The 27,047-nt window shown below is 36.2% G+C and overlaps 1 protein-coding gene across 3 annotated transcripts in view; it reads right to left on the minus strand.

Moving 5' to 3' along the window:
- Nucleotides 1-27,047, minus strand: part of THOC2 (THO complex subunit 2) — a 55,820-nt gene that overhangs the window by 27,477 nt on the left and 1,296 nt on the right. For 2 of the 3 annotated variants that reach the window (XR_012662760.1, XM_075107165.1), the window contains exons 2-16: nucleotides 20,999-21,057; nucleotides 18,201-18,292; nucleotides 17,008-17,059; nucleotides 14,712-14,782; nucleotides 13,883-14,004; nucleotides 12,956-13,089; nucleotides 11,106-11,272; nucleotides 10,414-10,506; nucleotides 7,797-7,952; nucleotides 5,105-5,277; nucleotides 4,762-4,957; nucleotides 2,991-3,032; nucleotides 2,264-2,305; nucleotides 791-921; nucleotides 602-703 (exon numbers count right to left, since the gene is read on the minus strand). Coding sequence is in view for 2 of the 3 variants with exons in the window: in XM_075107165.1 (XP_074963266.1) it covers nucleotides 602-703; nucleotides 791-921; nucleotides 2,264-2,305; nucleotides 2,991-3,032; nucleotides 4,762-4,957; nucleotides 5,105-5,277; nucleotides 7,797-7,952; nucleotides 10,414-10,506; nucleotides 11,106-11,272; nucleotides 12,956-13,089; nucleotides 13,883-14,004; nucleotides 14,712-14,782; nucleotides 17,008-17,059; nucleotides 18,201-18,292; nucleotides 20,999-21,057 (1,632 nt within the window). In the remaining variant the exon portion in view is untranslated. The remainder of the gene's footprint in view (nucleotides 1-601; nucleotides 704-790; nucleotides 922-2,263; nucleotides 2,306-2,990; nucleotides 3,033-4,761; nucleotides 4,958-5,104; nucleotides 5,278-7,796; nucleotides 7,953-10,413; nucleotides 10,507-11,105; nucleotides 11,273-12,955; nucleotides 13,090-13,882; nucleotides 14,005-14,711; nucleotides 14,783-17,007; nucleotides 17,060-18,200; nucleotides 18,293-20,998; nucleotides 21,058-27,047) is intronic. The other variant, XM_075107166.1, reaches the window with a different exon arrangement.

The following is a 27,047-nucleotide window of genomic DNA, read 5'->3' on the forward strand; positions in this document are numbered from 1 at the left end:
AGTCTTTTACCCAGTAACAATTATTCTGTCTTGCCTATGTAGAAAGGTTCTAATTATCCATGCTCTAAAACCATGTGTTTGCTTTTGGCAACAACAAATGGAAAACCCAAATCCCTGACAATGATGTTGGAGACGTGTGAGGTAAATCTGAAATTGCTGTGAGCCCACTAAAAGATGAGAATGAGTCATTCCATTCAATTCAACTTACTGCCCTACTTGCAAAGCCACAGAAACTGCGACAAGATTTTTGAGACACTTCACATTAAGGAGTCTCCACACCTGGAGAAAATACATTGCACTCTGCAATTTGCATAAGCAAAGCAATTTATCAAACAAGAGCATACCCATGGAAGAGGTTTTAAATAATTTAATGGGACATTTTTTAACAGATGAAATACCCTTCTTGGTGACAAATTTGTCTGTATTCTCTTATTTGACAGTTTTAATCACAGTACAGGATATACTTCATGAACAAGGATTATCAGTGAAATTATTGAGTCATTAGAAATAGATTGTATTTGTCGAGTTCTTTTTCTTCAGTTGGTGACATGCAATACATTGTATCACAGTTGATAATCGTTTATGGAATTAGACAACTTACTTCATGATATATTTGGCTCGGTCTATGGTTTGAGCTTTAACTTTCACTAGAAGTGGGTGACTATTGTATGTTTCATTCTTCCATTGCCCATAAAGACGGTACCTTGAAAGATTATAAAGGAAAACTATTTTTAGTACTGACAATTCAAAAGACCACTTCCAAAGAATGGAAACAAGTTATTCTACTTACCGGTACTGGTATGGAAAAGTTTTGAACATCCCCCATAATTCTTCAGACATGCATGCATTGCAGTCCATCAGAGAGAGAGAGGGAAGCAAGACTTGGTCGGTAATACTCAACAAACAGCTAAACAGTATCTCCTGAGATAAAGAAAAAAAAAAAAAACAAACCTTGAGGTAACTATCAAGCAAGTCCATCAGAAGCAATGCAATATATGCTATGCAGATAGGCAAATAGAATGTTGACAGTATATATGGCCCATAAATTATCTAATAAAAGATTTATGATGGTAGATATTTTTCAGTCCCTTTTAGATTTGTTTGGTTTTGTTTAGGAAGTCTTAATCTTGTGGCAAACTTGTATTTTATCAGTCTACTAACGCGTAATTTGTGCCTATGTAAGATATTTGAACAAAGCTGCTGAAGTTTTCAGCAAGTGGCACTTGTATTTTCAAATCAGATAAGTCATTAAAAATGGATATACTGTGGACTTACACAAAGAGCAACCCGGAAGAAACCAGATTTTGGCAACTGCTTTCAACATATTAAGGTATTCCTTGCCACTACTTCAACTTTCAACAGTCCAGATTAAAAACCCGAAGGCGTTATACCTGTTCCCGTGGCAGAGTACCAGTTCCCATGTTATCAGCATCCTATCCTCACCCTTTCTTAAACATTTCTCTTTGCCATTGAGCTGTTAGAATAATGATAGCAGGGAAAAAAAAAAACCAAACACACCACACCAATTTAAAAAACCCCACCCACAAACACACACCACACCCCCAAAAAACCAGAAGCGGCTAATTTTCTCTGTAGTGACTCAGAAGTCAGGAAATCATGACAAGTGGGAAACAGGAGTAATAAATAGTAATGAAGTAATACTGACAACTGTGCAAACTTCATATTGAAAGCTCTCCTGTTGATTTTAAAAAAAAAAAAAAGAACAACTTGTATTTTAAATTAGCTCTCAACTGGACACTTGGGTTTCATTGTGACCCATCTTGATAATTCAATAAATTAGAAAATGTAGAAAGAAATAAATTAGCCAATAAAGAAAAAATAGCCATTGTACTATTAAACACCTCCCCTGCTTCAATTTCTCTTTTTCTCTACGCTTTTCCCAAGTAATTGCTTTAAGATACAAGGTGCCACCATGAAAAGTGTATTTAGAGAATAAATAGCTGGAAGTACTCCAGCTGATTCTGAGCAAATACAAAGTAGAATGCTCTGGACTAAAATTAAAATATTAGGTATGAGGAATGCAGGAGAGAGAGGAGAAAAAAAAAAAAACAGGAGGACATGCATATAAAAAAACCCCAAACCTGTGACTGGCTCAAACTTGCCTATAAAAATCAAGACAAGGCCGTAATGTACATTTGTTAAAGCATAAAACTCTACAGAGGAAGAAGAGTTGTACAGTTACTAAAACTTCGATCTCAATTACAATCTCACATAAAAACACCTTCCTCCAAAATAAACTCACCATTTTCTCTTTATCTTCTTGTTTGCTTCCATCAGACTGAAACTATAATAAAGACAATCATGTTAATTGTAGCATAATTTACATAACAGTTACAGTTTCAGAACAAGGCTACATCAGCAAAAGCATAAACCTGAAGGACGATTTTCCAGATCTATGAGCATTAAAATGTTCTTGAAGAGAAATTCAAATGCATAGATGAAATGCATTGCCTGCATATATAGGGGCTTTGTATACTTTTGTTCAAAAAGAGGCAGTAACTAAGATATCAAGGAAACTTACTACTATATATGAAATATCGAACTTTCTTACTGGAGAGAAGGGGAAAAAAAAGCCCTAAGCATTCACCTTCTACCTAAAAGCACCCAGGACTTCCAACCCAATTATCAACAACCACAGATTATTTTCCCCATCTTTCTCTCACAATAATACCTTCTTAAGCTTTTAGTCGTCATTATTAAATTACTTTCTTTTCTCTCTTCTTGTTCCACTCACCATGAAAAGCATATTAAGCTATCACACCAGTAAGTGCACAATTATTGTACAGGTAAACCTGAGCATGAAAACTGCAGTGCAACGTTAGTAGTCTACCTTTTAAACTACTGTATGGGTTAACTTTCAGTCAAAATCACCTCCAATTATAAGTATTTCTACTGTGTGTTAAATGTAGTTTCATAACTAGGACATGCTGATAGCAATAGTGCATTAAGAATAACTTTCCCTATGTTACCTTAACCACTCTGTCACTGACGAATTTCTTCATAGTTCCAACCTAGAGCAAATAGCTAAGATGTTGCTCATTCTTGTGAGAAACACGTTAAACTTCTACATATTTACAGTAAAACTGCACGACAGATTCCTGTAACAAGAAATCTCCATTCTACTGTAGGTATCCACAGAAACAAGGCCTTTCTCACAAACCTTCAGTACTGGAACTTAATTGCAAGGCATTCCTAATAACTTGCTGACAGCAGTGAAATAAATTACTCCTTTGAAATTATAATTTCCAAATTAACTGTGTTGTCAGTGCAACATAGCATATCACTCTGATATTGGACTTCTCAACGGCCATCAAGCCATAAGCACGCTATAAAGCAAGAGTATTAACCACTGGGAAATCTTGTCATTCTGGATGATGCTGAGAAATACCTCCTGCAAAGATACAGAAGTAGGGGAAGATGGAAATGCTTTAAGTTTCCATGATTTTTGCAGAGACTACTTGGAACCCAAACTTAGTGTAGCTTCTGTCACCCTACCGTTGCATCTTGGAACCTGATGAGAGCAACCTCTCTTGCCAAAAATCTGTTAAGTTAGACAAAAAGATCTTTAATTCCAAGAGCTACCTGTGTTGTTAGCTCTGCATCGTCAAGTACAGCTGGACATGAAAGCTTCCCCTCAGGTGGTATACAAATTTTGAACATTCCAATATTTGTTACTTGTAGTTCAAATTAAAAAATACTTTCAAGAAAAAATTTACAAAACTGAAAATCTCTCCTCCGCTACCATTGAGATCAACCAACCTCTCCAACTTTCTGTTGTAAATTAAAATAAAAAGCTAGGTAACAAAAATAAATAATCTTTAAGTTTGGGGTTTGTTTGTTTTAATAATAATTATAATTATATTGTAATTATATTATTTATATTATTTTCAAAAATATTTCAAAACCTACTAATTCCAAAGTCTCTCTGTGCTGCTACTTAAAAAAAAATTTAAACTCTCTACTGTTGACTTGAAAAATAAAACAAAAACTGGTAGTCAAATAGCAAGTTGCCAGAAAAGTAGAAAAAAGAAATCACTAGTCCCAGTCTGAGCTACTGAGTACTTTCCAAAAGAGTTCAGAATATAAATGTACCTTGTAGCCTTTTAAAACAGGTCATATTACCAATCTTTCAAGATATACCTGGTAAAGATATGGTCAAAAGACAACAACAAGTCTCAAGACGCCATTTTATTTCTCAAGTTGCTGACTTGATGCTTTAGAGGGTGTTTTAGATCTCCACATTGAACTCATCCTTAGTGGCATCCAGAGATTTGTCACTGACAAGTTCAAGAATAGCTCCATTTTAACTGGCAGAACAGGGGAACACCCCACAAATTAAAAAGATGCAAAAACCCCCACTTCCCAGGTAACCCAACGGGTGGAATAAAAAGTACTATTTTAAGTATTGGACATATATTAGGTTATTGTTCGCCATTGTCACTCTAATAATGTAATAATGGAAAAGCTTCCATGCAATTAGTATCATATGTCCATTTTTTAAAAAAATATCCATACACAGATAATGTTTTAAAAGACAAAGACCATAATTAGAAATTAGTTATAACTAAATATTCCTGGCTATAAACCTGAAGTGCCTAAAGTTGATCAGATACTCCAAATTCGTCCTTGCTCAAGTCTTACTAATTGTATATATATTCAAATAATAAAAAATTTGACTATTTTTGACAACAGAGGAATTGGTGTTTTTCAAGTTTTGACAAGCTCTTCTGTCATACCAACCTCTTTCATAAATGCTTTTCCAAGACGCACCACTTTTGCAAATAAAATGGGATCATGGGAGAGATGAGGACCAAGGTAACAAAGCATGTTAAACACTTCCTTTCTCAAGTCCTCAAAGCTGTCTGCTTGTTTTGGTGCTCTCTTATTTGGCAAAGAAGAAATTGGTGACCCTTTAGCTCCCTTAGGTACACCAACTCTGAAAAATAAGATGTGCAGAATTTCACATGAAACGGAAGTAAGAATTTTAGAAAAATATCAATAGTTAGGTGTATTAGTGAATTCATGCTTACAACTAAGTAGTATTTTTCCCCTAGTAGCAAAAGAATTCTACTTCTCACTTTACCTGCGGTACAGAGGTTCAATTGTCACATGCACAAGCTGGCAAAGGGCAATTGCAATAGGCTTGTGTGAAGTAGCATAAAATGGAGGCATCTGATCCATAATACTCTGTGCGTGCTGCCAATCACCAATTTTTAATAAGGCTTCCAATAAACCAAGCTTTTGATTATCAGGAGGCTGCAAGATAACAAACAATGAAAAACTGTATTTATGAAGTCGTCTTAATATTTCTCCTTAAGCAGTATGCAGCTGTAATCCACAGCTAGAGAAAAAACCCTAGTATTTCAACTATATAATAAAAAAATACGTAAAATAAAATTTAGCTAGACATCTAGACAACAAGCACACTTCAAATGCAATAATAAACCAGTCCATGTAGAATCTATCATCTGGATCAAAGAACAAACGTAAAAATAAAGTTCAAAACAGAAGTTTATAAAGTTGATCAGATGTATGTCAGACATGTATTTTTCAAAATGTCGCAAACTATTGCAGCTTATTTCTTTACGTGACATTTTAAGAACAATGCAAGCATTTAAGAACCCTTTGCATTCTGTGTTCTGGATTTAAAAGCACTAATTTCTCTTGCAAAATCAGATTATTTAAAAAAAAAACAACACAAACAACAAAACAAAAACGCACCACACCAAACCAAACCCAAAACCTTGACCTGTCTCTTAGTTTGCCTGTATCATAAGTTTCACATTAGCATCTACTCTAGCGGAGTCTAGCTTTAAGTGCAAGTCTACAGGAAGTTTTGGCAATATCCCATTTTGCAATACAGGCATAAGAGGAAATAGTTGAAAATTAATATCATGCCTTGAAGCATTTTTATTTTAGGTAAGCAAGCTCTTCTGAAACATGCTCTCCAAAAGCAAACGAATGCATGGCACAGAGAAGAGTCACTCTGGAATTGCTGTCAAATCTGCCGAGTTCTGTGACCTCTCAAACATCCCCCTAGTATTTGGTTATGCCAGATGCATCTTAGAAGACAAAAGTAGACAATGCATTTCTAGACACATGAGACAATAATAAAGTTTAACCACACAAAATATGCACTTTGTGGATTTAAAGGGAAACACCATTTTCCTTATCCAGGCATTTATTCCAAAATACTGTGTTGAAAATTGTATGTTAAAATTTTACACTGGATACAAAGTATTCGAATTTAGACTGTCAACAGCTTTCACATGGAGTTACTCTACTAATTGCTATGAAGTGCTGAGCTAATCACATACAAAATACTAACACAGAAACAAGCTTTTCAAGAAAGAATATGCATTGCATAACAGTGTGCAGAGTCACAGAAATTGTTTTTAAGTACAGCTCTCCATCTTCCCATCGCACAGGCTCAGACTTTGTTATTTGTCATTGTAATCCTTCAGAAAAATGCTGCAGTTTCTGCCAGAGCTTAAAATTCCCTAGTTGTTAATTCTAAAGCTTAGTCATGAAAGCTGTCGTAATTCTTCTGACATGACTTGCAACATATACACTCCCCATGTCCCATCAAGAGTTTAGTTTTCCATCAGAACATGGCGACACGCACCCTTCAGAGAACACCAGGCAGCCTCATCTGACTGCAGAGAAGGTGGACCAAAGCAATGTGGTATAATCATAAGGGATATTGAAATAATGAGTGGCAGGGAGGTCAGAAACTTAAAGCTAGTGAAAGAAACTAGTTTAAGCAGCAGATGTGGCTGCAGCTGAGAGCCAGAAAGCAGTGACTGTATCAGCTGCCTGAGGGAAGACAATGACATTAGATTTTTCAAGGTAGGCAAGAAAAATGGTAGGAGGAAGGAAGGTCAGAGAGGTACAGAATCAAGGTGGGGTACAAACAGGAATAAGTAGACAAACTAGAGTGACACAGTGAATCCAGGAAGATACAGAAAATTAAGAACAGAAACTGTCAAGACTGACGGACCCATCCTCCCTCTCCAGTACACCACTTATAAAATGCAAATATCAAGCTTTTTACTTTTTTTTGTTTTAAATAAGATGTTTGAGCGGTCCTTCGACACTGAAATGAAGATGACAACAGAAAGGCTGCTAAGCGATTAAATAATTCTGGTTTTGAAGTAAGGCTTGGACACACTGAAGCAAAACAGACCTAGGACAACATGAACAACGCATGACAATGCCACCTTAAATAAAGAGTATACGTTTACACATACAAAGATACAGACTTAATGGAAAACAGTTACAGTGGACAGTTACAATTAAAAATATTCAGTTAAAACCTTTTTCTACAATGCAGGAGAATTGTACCAGCATTCATAAATATGACAATTCTTCACATCCATCCCAATTCTTGATTGAGAGAAATAGAGTTTATTCCATAACATCCCTATTTTTCAGAAATCAACTAGAATTATACTGTCAGAGGTCCTAGAAAACACAGTTGTAAAGACTGACGTTGTGAATGCTGGGACATACTTAGTAGAGCTGACACAACACAAAGGGAGGTAAAAATAATCAGCCATTGAACCAAGGACGTTAAACCTAAAGAAGTTCACAACAAACCCCAAACCATACATATTTGCAAATTCCATATAATGGAAGTACAATCAGAGAACCGACTCAAGCCTTCCAAGAAGTACGTACCTGTCTATGTTTCGAATAAATATGAAAATATTTTCGTAACAATTATGTTTAAAATAATGTAAAGTAATTTCCTCAGAAACTATTCAGACACACACCTTTTCGGTTTTCTCCTCCTCTTTTTCTTTTTCCTTCTCCTTTTCCTCAGTCTTTTCAGAGGATAAGACGACCATTGTAAGTTTCCTGACAATTTGCTTAGCTTCCACTATCTCTCGCTTGTGTTCCTCAATGATGGCATTATCCCCTGGAAGAAGCTAAAGAAACAGAACAAGCATTATCTCTGAAAATTAGAGTGACCTACTGCTACTTTTGATCGCTCAAGGTCAAAGCAGAAGTTTGTCCTTCCTCGTTACTAATCAGATAAACTTAGTCCCTGAAAGACTCTTTTCCTTGCTACCAACATCCCAATGAGGAATTACACTATTAACAGACTATTCCGAAATTAAGGACTCATGAGAATAATACTGTTCCACTTCTTCACAATCATTAGTTCTTTAAGCTCCCCCTCCCATCCCCAATTTACCATTCAGCTGTAGCTATATGGTGACAATTACGCACATGCTCGATGATAACATCTACAAAATTCGGTGCCTTAAAACAAAGTGAATATTCAAAACCATGAATTTTCACTTGCTCACCTAAAGGAAAAAAACCTTTCATCACCAAGGAAAACCTACTTAGACACACATTTTGACTGCATTTTATTTTAAAAGAATACCACCTAAAGTTTACCAAATTTCCTGTTTATCAGCAATGCGGGTTAAACACATGTAAAACCTGTTCCTTGAAAACCATCTTCCATTAAGAGATACCCAGTATGATAAAACCTCAGCAGAGTCTTGTACTTGAGAACAAATCAGGGTGAGGAATATAACCCTACGCTCAAAAATTAAAAGGCCAAGTTGCGACACAAAAAGAAGTGCTCTTTTTCTGGCAAAGCCAAACTTCAATTTGATTCCTAAAAATCACACTCAAACCTTGACTGCAAATAAGGAATCAAAACTCACTGTAGAATCATGACCTCTTTGAATCAGCGATCTTTTCTTATACTGTTTTTAACAAGGGAAGATTTTTACTGTTTCTTCTCCTCCTTCTACTGTCAGTCTGGGAAGAAAGGCTAAGCATCACCTTCTTCAGAGAAGATACTAGAATTCCTCAATTTCATAGAAATTACGGGAAGAAAGAATCCCACTTTGAAAGGTAAAAGGTTTCAAGAGCTACACTTTTCTCATTTGAAAACACAGGAAACCTACTAAGATTCACCAAGAAATACCTAGTGGAGAATTTCAAGGGGTAAATCATACCTTCAGGATGAAATACACAATATATATGGCTGCACGTATGTATACACAAATAGAAAACAGTTCTTACAGGCTTGGAAGGGGAAGGGAGGCAGAAGTGGTGAGAACATTTTTGACATGAATGATAATCCTGACAGCTACTATTGTATAGGAGCTGCACAATATATACCACTTAACACTCAACGCCTACACACTAATTATTTTCTTGAACCTCCCATAGCAAATTAAACCTGAACTGAAAAGACGAAAGAAATGCCATCCCAAACAAGCGAAGACAGCCAGAGAGACTGGCAGAGATATTCTGGAATGAAAGTAGATTAAAAGTGAAACTGAGAATCAACATGACGACGGTGAACCGTGTAAATGAACACAGGGGCCATTCTAGCTGTGAGACTGTCAGAAAACATGCCCACACCTATATAGGTCTGAGTTGAGATTGGACAGGCCACTGTAATCCTGAGCCTGAGCATTTGTTTCGTAAGCTTACAAACATTCCTTTAAAAACTAGCATTATTACCACGCATTCCTCTCTCCACACCAATTATCTGAGACATGTACCCCTACTCTTGCTCCACCCGACCCATTTTTAGCCAAAAATACTCCTGCAAAGCCAGAGACAGTTAGTGACAAGTCAGATAGTGACTAATGCTATTAACTGCCACAAATTAATGGCAGGCATTCCAAAATTTCCATAGCTGTAAATAGAGCTCATTTCCTTGATTTCAGTGGAAGAGTTGAAAGTCTTAAAATATCTATGGATATTCTGAAATTAAAAATTCATGTATAATGTAAAATTATTTTGATAATGGTAACATTCTATTTACCATCTGCCAAATTGGTATGTTGGTCAGTTGATAAGACTATCAGACTGGAGAGGATAAGTCTCTCTGATTACATCTGAACATGTAACTCCGTTTTTCTCTTTCAACCTAGCAAATTCTTGTAGATGGAATGAGAGGCCTACTCAGGAATATGTAACAGTTTAAAAAAAAAATCCTGCTATTAAACTAAATGAAAAATGTGAGGAGCTGATTGTCCTACCACTTTTTTCAAAAATTGATCCTGTAAAGCAAAACACTCCAAGTGTCTAGTTCTTATGGAAGGTTACTCAGGCATTTACCACCTATCTCCTGATCAGACCTATTTACCTCCTAGCCTATGCAGGCAGGAGGTAAACAGTCTGCTACACAGATAATTCAAAGGAAGTATATCAGCATTCATGTTTCAGTACATGCTTATTTGAATATGCAGCATTAGAAAGTGCTGGAAATTTTAAAAGACATTAAACATCTACATATATAGGTATTAAACAGCTTGTCCTGAACCTGAAACTCTAGGGATAGAGTAAAATATCTGGCTTTCTTTTTTCAATTTTCGTCGTTCTGGCATTTGACAGAGTAGCAGTGCCACTTACATGAACATAAAGATCTTCCAAATCTATGAGATTATGTTGCAACAGGACAGCAGCAACTCTGTATAAGGAGGAAGGTGTCTCACCACTTGGATCCTAAAAAGAAGATTGCAAATTTAAGAAAAGAGGCAATCAGACCAGTGCAGAAGGTCATGAAACGGAGAAGAAACTACGCAAAGTTCAGATAAAACATATTACCCACAGTTCTTGTTATCATGTTATTTAACTGCTATTACTTCAAAGCCACTAGACTTAACTGTGATACACAATCAGAGTTTTCAGAAACAAACACTTTCAACTATCTTCACACCTTATGGTGGTTGCATGCAACTCCTAACCACAGATTTTAAAAAAAAAAAAAAAAAGGTGAATATTTTATCAAACATCAGTGATTCCTTGTCTTCACTCCTGGGGACAAGCCTTGTGTTTATAAGGTACAATATCTTCGTTAATGCCAGTCCTTATATAACCATACAAGTTCAAAGGGAAGGTATTAAGATTGTTTTCAGCTGTCTTGAATATATTAGACTTCCACTCAAAACATGAAATTATTGCTTTCAATACTGGAATTTGACAACTTAGAAATTAATTTCTGTGTAAAAGAAATCTGCAGCAGAAATCTGTTATCACTGACTGCAGTTCAACACTGAGTACAACCAATCACCAAAACAAAAAATTAAGAATGGAAATACTACCTGATAAAATTTGAATTTGAATCCAAGGATATGGCATAGAGTTTGAGGTTCACACATGTACATATAAGACTCTATCAGTGGTACAAAGAAGTCGTCATACTCAGGCCTGCACTCATAGACTTCTAGGATAATATCCAAAACTCTGTTAGGATCAAGGTTAAAACATCCTAGTGGAGAAGAACAGAGTAGAGAAGCTTAACATTGCAACTTTTCATCTTCATTCTGTTACTAAAACCACAAATGTATTAGTTTTTGAAGTTAATTCTTTTCAGTTAAAATTAAGCCTGGATTTATCTACAGCAAAATAATCTGGACCATCCATAAATACAGCATCATTTTTATTTATGATGAATATTAAGCTAGGTAAAGATATGTCAGAGGACTTTCAATTCAGATTACAGAAAAACTGGAAAGTACCATCTTAAGACAAACATTTAATAATTAAAAACCCAACCTCACTAATACCACAGTGCCAGAAAAAGGCATGGGCTGCTTCCTCTCCCCTTGCGCTGGCACACATATTCACGCAGTCACAGAAATCAGCCCACTAGAAATTCTTTTACACCCCAAAAATTGTCCTGGTTTGAGCTAGACCCTGATCCACCTGGTGGTACTGCCCTGACAATTCAGTATTATTGCCAGCATTAGGGAGAAGAGTTTATTTATTCTGAGGAGAGCAAGAGTAAGGATATAGTTCAGGTAAGCCAGTGTTGTAATCATACCTGTATTTTACTATATAAGCTTTCCCACCAAAACTCCAGAAGACATACTTGAAACGGAAATATTACTTATATCAAAAGAATCCACATCTAGACCATTTTCTTCATTGCGCCATGAGAAGTGTTATCCAGGCAGATACACTATGCAGCTACATAATTGCATCAGTCTTTCCTTCCCAAAAGCAATTTCTGCTACACCAGGACCTACTGCAAGTCAGTACTTTAAAAGACTCAACAGTTTATAGGCGGTCTATTTGCAATTCCTAAAATTCCAGAGGACAGAAAATTTTCTTATAAAATTCTTCAAACTGAGTGTGTATTTTTTACTCTAGTAATTAGGGAAGCCATCCTCTAGCTCTCTTCCAAAAGAAGTAGCATTATTTATTGTAGGGATTTGACAGCCTCAGGCAAAATTCTGTGGCAGAGGGAAAGTTACCTTCTATAAAATAGCAGCATAGTCTTTTGACCATTACTGCACTGGCACCATATGAAAAAGGTACTGGTGCAAACATCAATATACTGTACAAAACTCTTTATTCAGAAAGGGAGTGTAAAGCATGGGGAATCACAGATATTTCCTGTTTTTAATGTATTTTGCACTTTGTGACACTCTCACCAAGACTCACCTTAGAAGTATGGACATATCACAAACAGAAATAGATAAAGAAAGAACATTTACTACGTCTCATTTATCTTCATAAGGAGTCACTTGTTCAGCTTCTTTAAGACTAAAATACTCATGCATTGAACTGAGTACCTTGAAATAGCAAAAAGCATTACTTTGTTACACTCCAATCTGCCTTCTAAGAGATGACAAGTGCATACTCAAAAAATACTGCTGAAATGAATGAAAATCACAGCATGCGTATTTGAGGCTGTACCATAAATCCATGCTCTGAAGTTTAACTACACAGCATTCCCAAAATTAATTTTGCCACAGAAACAGGAACTTCCAAATGTCACAATTCTATCCAAGGTGATCTACTAATACATGTTACTATCATGCTACATGTCTGTGGATCAAATAACATACCATGCAAACGACCTCAAACAGTAGTCTAAAGCCATCCTCTGTAGTTGTAAGACCATGTAGGAAAACCAGCACCCATATTCCTTCAATAAATTCCTTACCTATTAAAGACTTGATATTTTCAAGAATTAAATCACTAGTAATATTTCCAGATAAGTCTTGCCCCAGTTCTGCAATGAGCTTTGCATAACCTTCATTCTCCTCTCTTAACAAATTAAACTTCTGTTGCTTGTAACTGCAAATAAACAGAAATTGAACACTGTTGTAACACAGGTCCACAGTGAAGCTTATTTATGCTCTTATCAATATCAGATCTATTATACAAAATGCTAGATTTGAACATATTTTTAGGAACTTAATTTACTTGAGCTATTGCAAGAATTACAGAATGCAGTACAATGAATACCTACAAGGTAGCAAGCATTCTCCAAACAAATCCAGCCCCTCTTTTATTTCAAACGCAGACCATTTCAAAGCAAGATTATGCTTATACTTAACAGTAAAGCTTGATCTTACACACCATGCTGCAGAACTGCTCTGTAGCTTAAGGACCTATTCTAGTTTCAAGTTGTGTTCTTTGAGACTGAGGCTGAAACATTGGATGCAGAGACAAAAACAAAATGTTCACTACAAAAATATATCCTGTGTTGCCAAAACTAACGTAACTACATTTGCTTATTTATGAAAGCAAATCCCTGTGCTTAACTGATGCAACAGCAATAACTGATTTTCTTACACTTTCCAAATTCACATGTCAAATAAAATTAAGTATTTAACCCGCGCATATGTAATTGCTGTAGCAAAAGCCATAGCAATAGGAGACCTTAAAAAAAGATTTTACATTTCTCATGAGTTTGAAAACTAAGAGGGCTAACGAGGTGGTTCTGTCAATTACAAGTTTAAGTGCAACAAAACACATTTCCTAAAGAAAATCAAGTATTTCATTAAAAGAAACATTACACATTGTTAGAAAACATTGTTACCAGACTAATTACCACTGCCCGAACAACCCCCGTCCCAAAACTTACAATAGCTTTGTCTTTATTTTAACAGATTTCTGATTGAACTGTTGGGACTGCTTGATAAGTCCTAACGACTCCAGCGTCTCTGGATCTAAACGCTCCTTCAGGACAGTGTCAGATACAAGGTACTAAAGAACACCAAAAACACACATCAAATTTGTCAATTGCAAGGACCTAAAGCTATTCAATTATTACTTTAGGCGACGTATGCGTTCTGACTACAAAAAAGGTTCAAATATCATGATACACCATGATACTAACTGCATTCTGCTTCAAACATAGAAGTGGACAAAACCGAGAAACTATTTAACTGAAAATGGAATTTTACAGTGGTAGATTTTATATACAAGAGCACCTTGAAGAAACAAGCCCTAGAGCCTAAGTATACATAGCATCTAGGGATATTACTACCAAGAACTGTGTATTTACAAAGCTTATACCCATTCTCTCCCATATTCTGGGATAGAAAGCCTTGTTTTCATATGCTGATTTTTCCTACAAATCAGGCTCATTCCATGTGGCTAGGAATGCCACTTCTAAAGGCGGACTTCTTTATGCAACCTCCTCTAACTCAAAACGTACTTCAGAAGCCAAACTTCTGTTGAACTGATGGGGAAAAATTTAAGTTCTCTCAGAACTCTTTAAAGAATTCAAGGGACAAGTAAACTATATTACTCCACCACAACTCTTTGAACATGCTTTTCTAAATTATTTGGGAATTTGTTCAAATAGTCTAATAGGTTTTTTCCTCAAAAACAAACAAACAAAACCTCTCTGATTTTTCTTGTCAGGTTTTGGCATATACTTTTACCAGAAGACTTCAAGTGCAACTTACCAAACAGGCTAATACCAGTTGGGTAAAATGATCCCTCTTACTTTTTTCTTCTAAACAACTTGTTTCAATATCTAGTATAAAAAGACAGAAAAAAAGAAAAAAGAAACCATTACTTGTGGAACTTGTAAGAGTTTGATCTCTTTATAACTATTCCGATATAAGCTAATGATAACACAAGGCAAAGCAGCTTGTTTATAACATGCTAGCTTCTTGCCACTTTCTACTTACTCACCCACCCTGAGGTCCAGATAATATTTTGATGAAAATGTTCACACATCTACAAATCTCATTAAAAGGTAACATAGAAACCAGAGGAATGCTATAATAATTTTTCTTGCCCTTTCCTCTGCTGCAGTAAGGTTTATGGCAAGCATTAAGAGTCAATAATAAGCACGAAAGAAGAGAAATCCAAATCATTGAAAAGGATCCTAGTGATCCTAGCCTTAACGCAATGCTCTAGTCTCTTTCCCTATGTCTTCAGAGTAACTACCATTTACTGCCTGGTCTGCAGTCTTTTACTAGCTACAATTCTACAATTCCATTCTTTGCTTTTGCATTGCCAATTACTGAATGCAATTCATAAATTCATTCCTATGGGAACACAGGCCATAAAACAATGGCCAAGGAAGCACACCTGCCTAAAGTAGTTTAAAAAAGCACATTACAGGAAACAAAGAGCTGCAAAAGGAGGGGGAACCTCAATAAAAGAATGCAAGGCAGACATTACAAAAACCCAACAAAAAAAAAAACAAAACCACACGTACCCACAGAAAAACTAGAGCCATAGAGAAAACAAGAACAACAAAAATCTGAGAAAGAAGCCCCCAAACAGAATGAAACCCAATGATGTAGCAGAATGGCAGTGGAGGCAACAGGCTTGCCAGCTCTGTCTGGACCCTAGCAGCTCAGCCTCTCAGCCAAGGAAGAATATGCAGAAAAAAATTAGTCCAGGGAATGTGGATAAGTGGATAAAGTGGATAAATGAAAATTCTCATATACTGAAGCACATTAACTATAAGATGATGACATTAAGAAAAAAATCCTGACAGCAGCACATACTGGCTAGAGGGGGAAAGTGTTAGAGAAAACCCAAAAAAATAAGCAAGAAATTGTCAAATGCCCTTTGTCTCAGAGTTTGAAACCCAGCTGCTTAGCTGTACTATTTCTCTGATACTAGTGGAGGCACAGCATTTGGCTACATGCTAATTTGGAGGGAAGGAGACAAAAAAAGACAAGGTGGAGGGGAAGAGAGAGAATAGAAGAGGGGGGAAGAAAAAATGGGCAGATAGATACACTAGTTTCAGTTATTCAAGTAGTTCAAGAAGCAACTAATCTAAGTTTTCTAACCCAGCTTAGAAAACAAAAGGGTATCAGTGTAATACTGCATTATAAACTAAATATTACAAAAATTTGACAGAAGTACACAGAATGAAACATTATGAATAAAGCAAAGTCAAAACTCATCATTTAGATGTTACAGAACCGAGGACACATATGCACTTCATTAGGTGCCTCTCTGCACAGGCTGCCACAGCACAGATGCTGCCACACTCCTTCAGTACACAGAACAAGGATCTGCGATGAGCAGACTGCCAAAAGAATCAGCTGAAATTTGTTGAAAAAACATAGATACACAGAACAAGATAGAAACTGCAAGCAGTTAAAACTAAGATCCAGAAAAGAGTATACAGGATTAAAATTCTAAGAATATGAGAGAAACAGCTCTGGATCAAGATTACAACATAAAAATCCAGAAGTTATTACCTGAATAAGAAGTACATGTCTTTAAAGCCTGCTCAGCTGGCAGACAGTAACTTGGCAAATGATGTCATTTGCCTTCAGAGTTCTGGACAATTAGTATAAGCTCCATTTCACTAAGAGTAACTGTACAGATAAAAATATTTACAGAACACATTCTAAGAATTCTAAGATGATCTACCCTCCAGTAAGTCAACTTTTACTTAAAATACTTGTAAGAATGATAGTAACACTAAGTCACTGATTCCATTAGCTAACATCCAACATTCTTACAAGCTAGATCCTTTAACTATTTTTGGCAGATCAATTTCCACTGCCTTTAATAGGTAAACTTCTGGAAACTAACAGAACAAAGCAGAACGAAAAGACATTAACAACTGATATACAGATACAACTGAGGAAGAATCAACACATATTTTGTTAAGAGAAGTCACGCTTTACAGGTTTAATGAAATTCCCTGAAGAAGTCGACAAGCATGCACAAAGCATGCTTTCTCCAAATCGGCTGCAATGCTGAAAGGAAGGGAACCCAACTTACCTAATATGCAGAATACATCAGCTAGGATGGAAGGCATGTCTTCCCGAAATTCCTAAAAAGGAAAAAGATCACACTTAGTGAGAACAGAAACTCCAATATGTACGCTTCGAAAATTCCTACTCCATTACATAAAACAACACTTCTTCATAAAGTTCAGGTTAATTAATAATAAACAGGCTTAATAATTGACTAATATCTAAGATCAATAATTAGTACAGCGCTTATAAGTAATGAAATATCATAACATTTTAATGTAATTTAAAAGACTATCTAGTGGCCAGGGACAAAACGCTCTGGTTACTACCTCCATTTCTCTAGCACAACAGAACTCCCTGTATGAAGAGCAGCACCAGACTGTAAACTACAGTTTCTCAGGAACTAAACAAATTACGGTTTCCTACAGTAGCTGAAGATCAAACATTATCAAAAGCTACCCCAAGCGCAAGGTACGCTTCAGCCTTGATTTTTCTCAAACCCAATGCACAAGTCTAAAAAACCTAAAAAGGTTATCCCAAAATATATTACTGCAAAAGGTATTTCTTCATGTTATACATGTGTCAAAACAGCAATCTAAGAACGTGCAAAGATTAAGGAATAATTTTTAGATGATTTTTAAAATTTTTTTCTTCCACTTTTTTTTTTTTAGGAACACCAGTATTTGGTAACCTTAGAAGTTTAGAGGAAAATGCTCTTTTCCTTACTTTATTTATTCAAAACATTTTAAGAAAAACCTTTCTCAAACAAAAAATAAGTCTAATACATTATTTTAAAGTCAGTCATGGAACTTAAGTCATCTCAGTAGTAAAATGGCAGATGCACATTGTTACACTGTAGGAAAGATGTAAATTGTAAAAACCAGTAGGTGGCATTACAGACATGCTGTATAAGCAAGAAGTCTATTTTTAGTATTTTTTAAAAACTTCAGTCTTCCTATGCCCTTAAAAATGACTTAATTTTTAGTTTATGCTAAAATGAGTATATCCATTCCTCACCACAAAAAGTAGGGGAAAAAACAAAACCCTGTCAGACTACATACATCTCAAGTACACACAAATGAAAAAAAAGACTTGACAAGAATGACTTTTTAGACATGGAAAAACAAGTCTGTTGAATATTATCCTGCTTGATTTTCAGGAGGACTTTTGTAATTAGCTAGAAGTGTAAGTATGCAATTATTACAAATATATACTTACAATGACATCACCAAGAACATTAGATGCTTGATCATGTTTTAAGTTTCCTCTGACAACGTGGTAAGCAAGCTCATACAAAGCCTGCTGGATATCTGTTGAAAGAATACAGATGATTAAGGAACATATTAAGCAATCCTTGGTCTAACTTTTAAAGCAATGTTTACAATAATACTGTAGACTTCAGATACCCTGCAAGTAAATGAGATACGCTTCTTTTACCAGTGAGGGGGATTACTTTGTCACTGCTGATGGATTACACTTGAGCATCAATATCGAAGACTTCACACAAGCAGATAGTAAGAGATGATCCACTTTCCCTAGAGATTTTATGAAGTAACAGTAAAACAGGATGAAAAACTGCAGTTCTGCACACAACAACTTGCGTATATTTAAAAAAGACACCTTGAACTTATAATTCACATAAATCATACTATACATATATTTTTTATATATATATGTGTTTGTATAACACAGAAAACATTCCAGTACTTTTTCTTAATCATATCTCATCACAGCTGTGTCTTCAAAAACCATTTCTCTATTAGAAAGTAAAATATAATTGGAGAAAAAAATGTTTAACAATGGTCTTTTTTCATTTGAAGTCTCCCATAACTGAAGAATGCTGTTTTACAAAAGCTAATATTACCCTGAAACACTAAACAGAGGTACTGCATTTGAAAAATACCTTGCAATGTTGAACATGGTGGTTAGAAAAGCAGCTATGGTAAATTTGTAAAGAATTGTTCTTAAATAATACGCCACAATGTTCCCATACTTTTTAGTGTATGAAAAATTGTAAAACCCCATGCCTTCACCTTGCACCTGTACCATGTGATTTCCTCAGTAAACAATATTCACAATGGGCATACAAGTTACAGTTCTTAACGACTTAAATCAAGTACTCCAGAACCTGGTGACTGCAGACCACTGTAGCTGCATTAAAAGCAGATTCATTTTTTTAAATGGACAGGTTAATTTTACCTATCACAGTGCTTTTGGCAAAGAACAGTATTTGCAGAAGACTTAAATATATATAGCAGAATTGGTTTAGACATCAATTCTATATAAAACATAACTCCACTACTTTGAATGCCAATTCAAGGGGACAGTTTGGTACAGCACCCAATTTAACAATGTACGATGAACCCAAATGAGCCATAAGCAAAGCCCCAGACATGCCTCTGCAAGTGGATCCCCACACTGTGGAGAATTTGATACACATGTACACTGCTAAATCTGACTTGCCTCCATAAGCTTGTGGTCTATTGGACTTCAATAAATGTCTTTCTGGAACTAAAAGGCACAAATGCAAGTGCCAGTGCAGTTTTCAGAACAGGATCCAGGTCACATAGACTCAAACAAATTCTTAGCAGTCTGCATCTCTCTAACCTCACTCCAGATTATCCATATTTTCAGGGTTTTTTCCATCACCAGGACTTCAACTACTACTACTGTCTATTAATTCCTCCAGTATAGCCACTGCACGTATCTGTCTAGTCATTCCCACTGGATCTTTTAGATCCTGACAGCAAGGACTAAGAAAAAGAAAATGGCACATACAAATTGTCAACCTCTGTCTAGAACAGAGAACATCTGGTCGGCTTTCTTCAAAAACTTTGGGAACAGTGATTTTGCTTTGCTGAAAACAAGTTCATCTCAATAATATTACTTATAACTTACATTGAAGTGTTTTGGTTTATCTTTTCTGCTATTACAATTGCCCATTATGACTATTATAGCAAGAACCCAAAATGCCATCTAAACAGCACAGCACATTTGTAGTCTTAATGCAGAAAATTTTCTTCCAACAGATTCTGCAAAGCAAAAAAATATTTTTTCTTTAAACACCTATGTGCTGGTTTTGGCTGAGAAGGGGTTAATTCTCCTCACCATAGGGGGGGGGCGGCTGCCTTCCCAGCTTCATGTGCTCTGCTGCGTGGCGGGGAGGGCTGGGAGGGGCGGGGCCATGGGGGGGGTGGATGACCCCGACTGGCCAATGGCAGGTTCATTCCATACCACGTGACACCATGACCAGTATATTAAGGGGGGGCAGGTTGCGGGTCGGGGGCGGCGCAGCGTCGGGTCGGCAGGCGGTGAGTGGCCGCTGCACATGCGGGTTGTTTCGGCGGTTCGTTCCCCTCCCCCCCTCCCACCCCCGGGGTTTTGCACCTCTCGTTCTCCTTTACATTGCATTTCTGTTGTTGTTTCTTTTAATTTTAATTATTAAACTGTTCTTATCCCAACCCACGAGCGTTACCTTTCTGATTCCCTCCCCCATCTACCGGTGGGGGAGCGAGCGAGCGACTGTGTGGGGCTGAGCTGCCGGCTAAACCACGACAACCTAACATGTTTTAAAACAAGAATTAAAACTTAAGACAGCAGTGCCTTCCACTAACAAAGGAGAAAAAGTCTGAACTCAGGTACTGCTGTAAAAATTACTTTCTGCAGTATGCAATCACACTTGCATACATTACTGTTCATATATTTAATTTTTAGAATGAAGTCTAGTTGTATGTTGAGTATGTAACATAGAATTCCATTTTCTATAGCCCAGCCCATACATATACCCGTGCCACTGTTTAGTACTGTGTAAGAATTCTCTCATCTGGGCATCTGAAGACTAACCTAGTTGTGGTTGTCTGTATTGCCTTACTGTTTGTAGTATTCACCTTTAGCACACATTAGTTGTCACCATACATGAATGTTCCAAGCACACAAATGCAGAGGTACTATGATCAACAGATTCCAGACTTTTTTTTAATTTAATTAAAAGCAACCAAAAAAGTCACTCAACTTACCTCTGAAACCCATATTATCATGGCTTTTGTTTTCACTGAGTGCACGACATAGTTGCACACTGAAATAAAAGAGATATTAAAAAATGAAAAAACCATAAAAATAGATATGAGCATACATGCACAAATGCTTTTGTTGCTGTTGTTCTGGCTAAAGTAAGTTTAAATTTTGGCAGTTTAAATGGCTGCCTACATTTTCATTTACATAGAGTAAACAGTAATTCACAGAAATTGCACAGCAAAGGAATATAAGACTCCAATAGATCTCATACCTCTAGATATCTCTCTCATACACTTAAAAAATATTCCTGCTAACATTACACATCCTTACACACAGAAAAGTGAGAACACGGCAATTTTAGTATGTGAAAGGAAGCATGGAAGTGCTAGCATTAACCTCCCGTTGTTAGCCAATGATGAAATCCTTCCCATAGAAATACTATGGCTGCTTGTTTTCAAACTCTGGCCTGTATAAAATTTTTTAACATAAAACTATGGGCATGATTTTCTGATGCAATGTTTTATCAGCAGTAAGACAAAATTTTACCTATTCTAGTCACTAAGAGAATCCACTATAGGATGCAGTGACCTGTCATGTTACATTGTCTTTAGTCACTCCTGAGGCTCCCTCAACCAAATTAGCCATACGTAAAAAGCACACTAAATACTGTACAGACTGTTCCATGGAATTAATTAATAGTTCTGTGCGTTATAAAAGAAATGCTTAAAGAGCAGGCTTCTCCACTACACTGACAGCTTGGAAATGGACACACTTCCAAGCTATGAAGATTTTCCCTCTCCTCCACCGCTGTTGTCACCCCACCATAAGGTTTCAAAAGCAGTTTCACATTTAAAAACAACAGTATTTTAAAAAGGTAGTGATTTACCTATATTATAAAAGACACCAATGAATAGCTTAAGAACTCTCTTCACACTTGCACATTTTCAACCAAAAGTTTCACATATTTTTCATCAAAAGGTCTTCATGTGCAGAAACTGAAGTCTGCAGAGCTACATTGTGTAGGAGTACAAGATGGCAAGACTACAGTTTCCTGCAGGAGCAATTTTTGAGCACGTTCTCAAATGAGACAGGTATGTACAATTATTAGAGGCTTATCATGAAAAATAAACAGCAAGAAAGGATTCTGTAGCAATCCGTTACTCATTCTGTTTGCATCCTATACAGATTATTACCTCTCTAGCAGGACTAAACAGCTGTTCCAGCAATCAAAGCTCAATAATTAGTAAATACAAGGTATATGCGCCCTTTAAAGACAACTGGAAAATGGGCAGTTACACATATAATGTAATCAGCAGAAACACACAAGCTCAGCAAAAACAATGGTATGATCAAGATGTTCTAAATGCTATGGAAGAGAATACAAATGTGTTTGGAAATAACTTACCTATTCCCCTGTTTTGCTGTCTCTGTTCTAGTTTTCATGAATGATAAGTGCACTTTTCCTTTTAAAGAAGCAATAGATTTTTTTCCCCAGCTCTCCCCAAAGAGTGTATCGATTTGATCAAAGTCAGATTTTCTTAAATTTTAGTTACTACTCCCACTATAAGCTCTCATTTCTAAGCTCTGTATACAAATAATAGCAAAAAGAAATATCTGATTCAAAAAAAATTATGTACTGAGATGCTCACTTTGACCCCTGTCATAAGGCGATATCAACCACAAGGCTACGTGAGCAACAACCCGTCTGCTTGACCTGAAGAGTTCACTTAAGTACATCTTAATACAAAAGAGTTTTCACCTCTTCCAATTCCCTTTTCAGCAATGCCAAAATAGTACTATCGACTTCACATTACTTCAAGGCACAAATTTGTTTGATCAATGTAACAAGACACCATGTTTAAGATCAGTCTGTAAAACATCTTGATTTATATTTGTAATTAAAACCCCCTGAACTATTAAATGGAATAAAAAAGTAAAATTTTCTTTTTGTGAAAGACTACATGGGAATATTTTGGTAGTAGAAAAGAAGGTGTTGGTATTGCTCTTTGGATCTGAATTAATAACTGTGCTTATATTCTTCCTTACAAGTACTCTATCTCCAAAGGAGGATGACCTTTTCTGAAGGTGCTGTCAGGCAGTACAGCTGAGCTGATGGAATGGCTTGTTGCTGCAGAAATGGACACCTTCACCAATACTTCTTCCCTTCTTGGCTGTGCAGTTCTAGCCTTGGGGTCAGTTAAATGAGTTAAACTGACAAACCTGGCAGAAAACTGGTCAAAAACAAAGCCTTCTGACAACTTTGCAAGTTGAACCAGCTCCCCAGGGGGTCAGATCACTCACCCGGGTGGCTCTGCTCTGGTGCTTAAGATCCAGCAGAAGCCCTCCCCTTCCACCACCAACAAGCTGTGAGATCAGTTCATCTAGGCTCAACTGAGTGCATCATAAACTAAAATCAAAATACTTGTGCATTCACAAGAACAAAAATGTCAATATTAGTATCATTAATCATCTCTGAAGAAAGCCACTACAACACTTCCCTGCTTAAACAATACCCAGGACAATGGAAATGTATCAGGTCCACTTTTCATTTCAACAGACCCAAACTATCTTGTCTGTTAAAAGTTCGTCTGAAATTTTTGTTACTCTAATCTTGTAGTTCACCACTGCAAGCCTAGGATAGAAAACTTTCCTACTCTTCTAAAAACCTATATCCCTCCATCTGAAGATACAACTGTGTAATACATATGAAATATGATTTAAAAAATAGGATAACCTAGAAAGTAAAAATAATAATAATAAAAAAAGACAGAATCACTCCTGAAACCCAAAGTTTCACAATTAGATTTGTTTTGGGTGAAGATGGGGATAGATCTGTTTAAACAACAAATTCTGAAGCAGTGTTGAGCACCTATCGAACAGTTTGCGTGGCAGAACCAGCAACTGAACTGATGCCTCCCAATTCATGCACAACGCCCTATATCTTCAATTATACTCCCACACATAGTATATGGCAGTAATTACCACAAAGTGCATGTGCCTGCAAACATCTAAGTATATGCACAATTCAACTGATGTGGGTAGTTCTCTAGTTGAGATAAAACACAATAAATTGCATTTTGCAGTCAGGACAGCAAAACTACAACTAAAATCTGTTTTCCTGACTCTCAGCCCTTTAACTCAACACTGACATTCCTCATGCAAGAAAAGTAATAAATATGTTGAGAGTGCTTGAAAGATCGAGTCTCAAAATTCCACGTTCTCAGAATGCTAAGCTTCTTCAGTTTATCTTGAGGCTTAACATACTGCATAAACTGCCAACTGAGTACATTATTAGAGCCCTACTTCCCCAGTAAAGGGTCCTCGATGTGTTTATCGCAAAACAAGGTAAGATACCAGTCTAATAATAAGCGCTTGCCGTTGTATGCGTGTTATAAACCTCCATTTGGGCTACAGTCACAGACCAGCATCTTATCCTGGAAGACACTATACAAAACAACAGTTTCACTACAAAGGGTAGTATAAGTACACACAAATAGGTCTACAAGGAGTCTAGACTCATCAGCAGGGTAAGCAGTCACACACACATTCCAACTCGATCTCTACACAATATCTGGCAGTAGCAAAACAAGTGTATATAAGAAATTGTGTTTAGACAGAGATGGGCCTGAACAAACCAGAAAATGACAGATAAGATGACATCCTGACCAATTTATAGTTTCGGCAGCTAAGAACACTTGAAACTACTACATGATGTATACTTACGTATTTGTATTAGATGTTATTATACATCAGTAGCTGGATTAATTAAATTCAAAGCATGTACAGTTTTGAACAAGGTCTCTGAACAATTTCTAGGAAGTGAATGGTCACTGCTACCTAAGTTCCACAACACTGCCTTACTAAGTAACATTATGACAATCTGGAACACACAATCCTTACCTTCTGGTTTTAGAATATTACTGTTATATCATGACAACTGATCACATCGGCAAAAATAAAGTTCATTATTTTTCACAGCAAAAGAACAGTTTAAAATTATTTTACTGATTTCTTTAAAACATCTTTATATTTTGTTTTCTTTACAAAACAATCAAATTTCTTCCTCCCCCCTTTCCTCCCCAATAACAGCACCTCCCACAGACTACAGCAATATTACAAATCCTGTATGTTTTCAAGCATAAGCAGACCACCACCATATAACTCAGGATTACATAGAAAAACATACAGCGATCATCTTTAGCATCCATTATCAATTACAGCGGAAATTGAAATGCCAAATAAAACCGAATCATTTACTTCACCCAATACAGTTTTATATTCCCCCAAAACATAAAATTATGTTTTTATTTAGGTAACTAATAACTGCTAAAATACTGTCTTGGGCTGTTCTAGTCAGATCTTGTAAGCCATTTTATGCTCCAGCAAATAAATATTTCTTTTTTTGTTAAGACCTAATCTTTTCTTTCTGCTAATTAGGAGGTTTTTTTCCTGTAATCCTCACTTTTCAACAAAGTTGGTATTTGTTTCCCTGTGAATAAGCCCACCATGTTGTTTAAAAACAAAACAAACCCCTCCATGCAAGAGTGAATGTACTCTGATTTCATGCATGGCCTTTATTAGACCAGGCTGCCATAGACTTTAAAAAAAACACACACAAAGAAAATAATTAGAACAGCCCAACCCACTTCTAAAATTTTCACAAATCCTGCATTTGCTGGAATTGTCAGTTTTGTCCTTTTGCGGTATCCCTCCCCTCCCACTTTTCTAACTTGTTTATCAATATAATGCATTGTCTTAATGTTGAACCGCAAACCCCGAGAGTGGAATTGTGTCCTCGACCTAGGCCTAAATCTAATTTATATTTCTGGGCATATTTGTATTAGATGAATAATCCAATAAAAATAAGAAGTGTCATTATGTTTATTCCCCTTTTACTTCAAATAACACTTAAAAACATTTCACGTGTTTAATTTTGGAAAGAGAGCATCATAAATTTATTTTCCTTCGTTAAAACAGGAAATAGGAAGTTTTGGAAAAAGAAACACAAAGTTACACACCGAAGATTCTCCCTAAAAAGTTAGTTTCCTAAAAACTTCTCCAGATATTGGCTACAGATACATTCTTTTGCTTCTAAAAAGTAAGTTCATACATATTAGACATGCTTCTAGAGCTATCACTACAAAAACCAACAGCTGTTATCCAGACACAATCACATTTCTTTTAAAACGTACTAGCTCTTTTGGAAATGACTCTTTAAATCATGCCTGGAACTGCATTTAAGCAGTACTCCAAATGAAGTGTAAATGCCACAAATACAAGAATTTAGCCTGTCATTTTGCTTTATTGGTCCCACAGCAGATTAACACTTTCTTCCTATCCTGGTTAAGAAGTACTGCTCTAGAGGTGGGGGAGAATCGTAAAAGGTTTGATCATGGTCAAAAGCCGAGTTAACTTGCCCCTTACACAGTTAAAAGTTCTGAGAATTCAATGCAGACAATGCATGCCATTACATGCATACATTTATAATGCCATTATAGTTGCCATTATATGATCAACTATGAAATTTCTGTCCTCGTGCAAACTCCATAAAATGTCAGCAATCGTAACAGGGTACGTTACAAAAATCATAATCATAAATCATTTTTACCTCAAGTAGTCATATAATAACCACTACAGAAAAGTTAGCAAATGCATGTACATGTACATAATGTCACGTACAAAAAGGCAATCTGTTTTATTATAGTCATTTGTACATTTTTGAAAGGTATCAGTACCCACTTATATGTTATTCTTTGTTATTCATAAAGAAGTTTCTAAACACTGGAGTTCAATAAAAAGGCCTCTGTACTTCTTGCATAAATATTGCCATACTGGTTACAAATTCAGCTATTGCCATAATATCTTAAGCAGGAGATGAAAAAAAGCAATGCAAGCCTCAGCATTGTTTGGGGGTTCCTGAACACTTTTATTGTTAGAAATTCAGGTACAGAAGTTATTTTTCATTGGCCTTGTATCATTCAAATCAAAAAATGTTAAACTTGCATGCTACCACGATAATGTTCTAGCACAATTCAAAGCCAAAAATGACAT

This window comes from Phalacrocorax aristotelis, chromosome 11 (genome assembly GCF_949628215.1).
Source record: "Phalacrocorax aristotelis chromosome 11, bGulAri2.1, whole genome shotgun sequence".
Classification (NCBI taxonomy): Eukaryota; Metazoa; Chordata; class Aves; order Suliformes; family Phalacrocoracidae; genus Phalacrocorax; species Phalacrocorax aristotelis.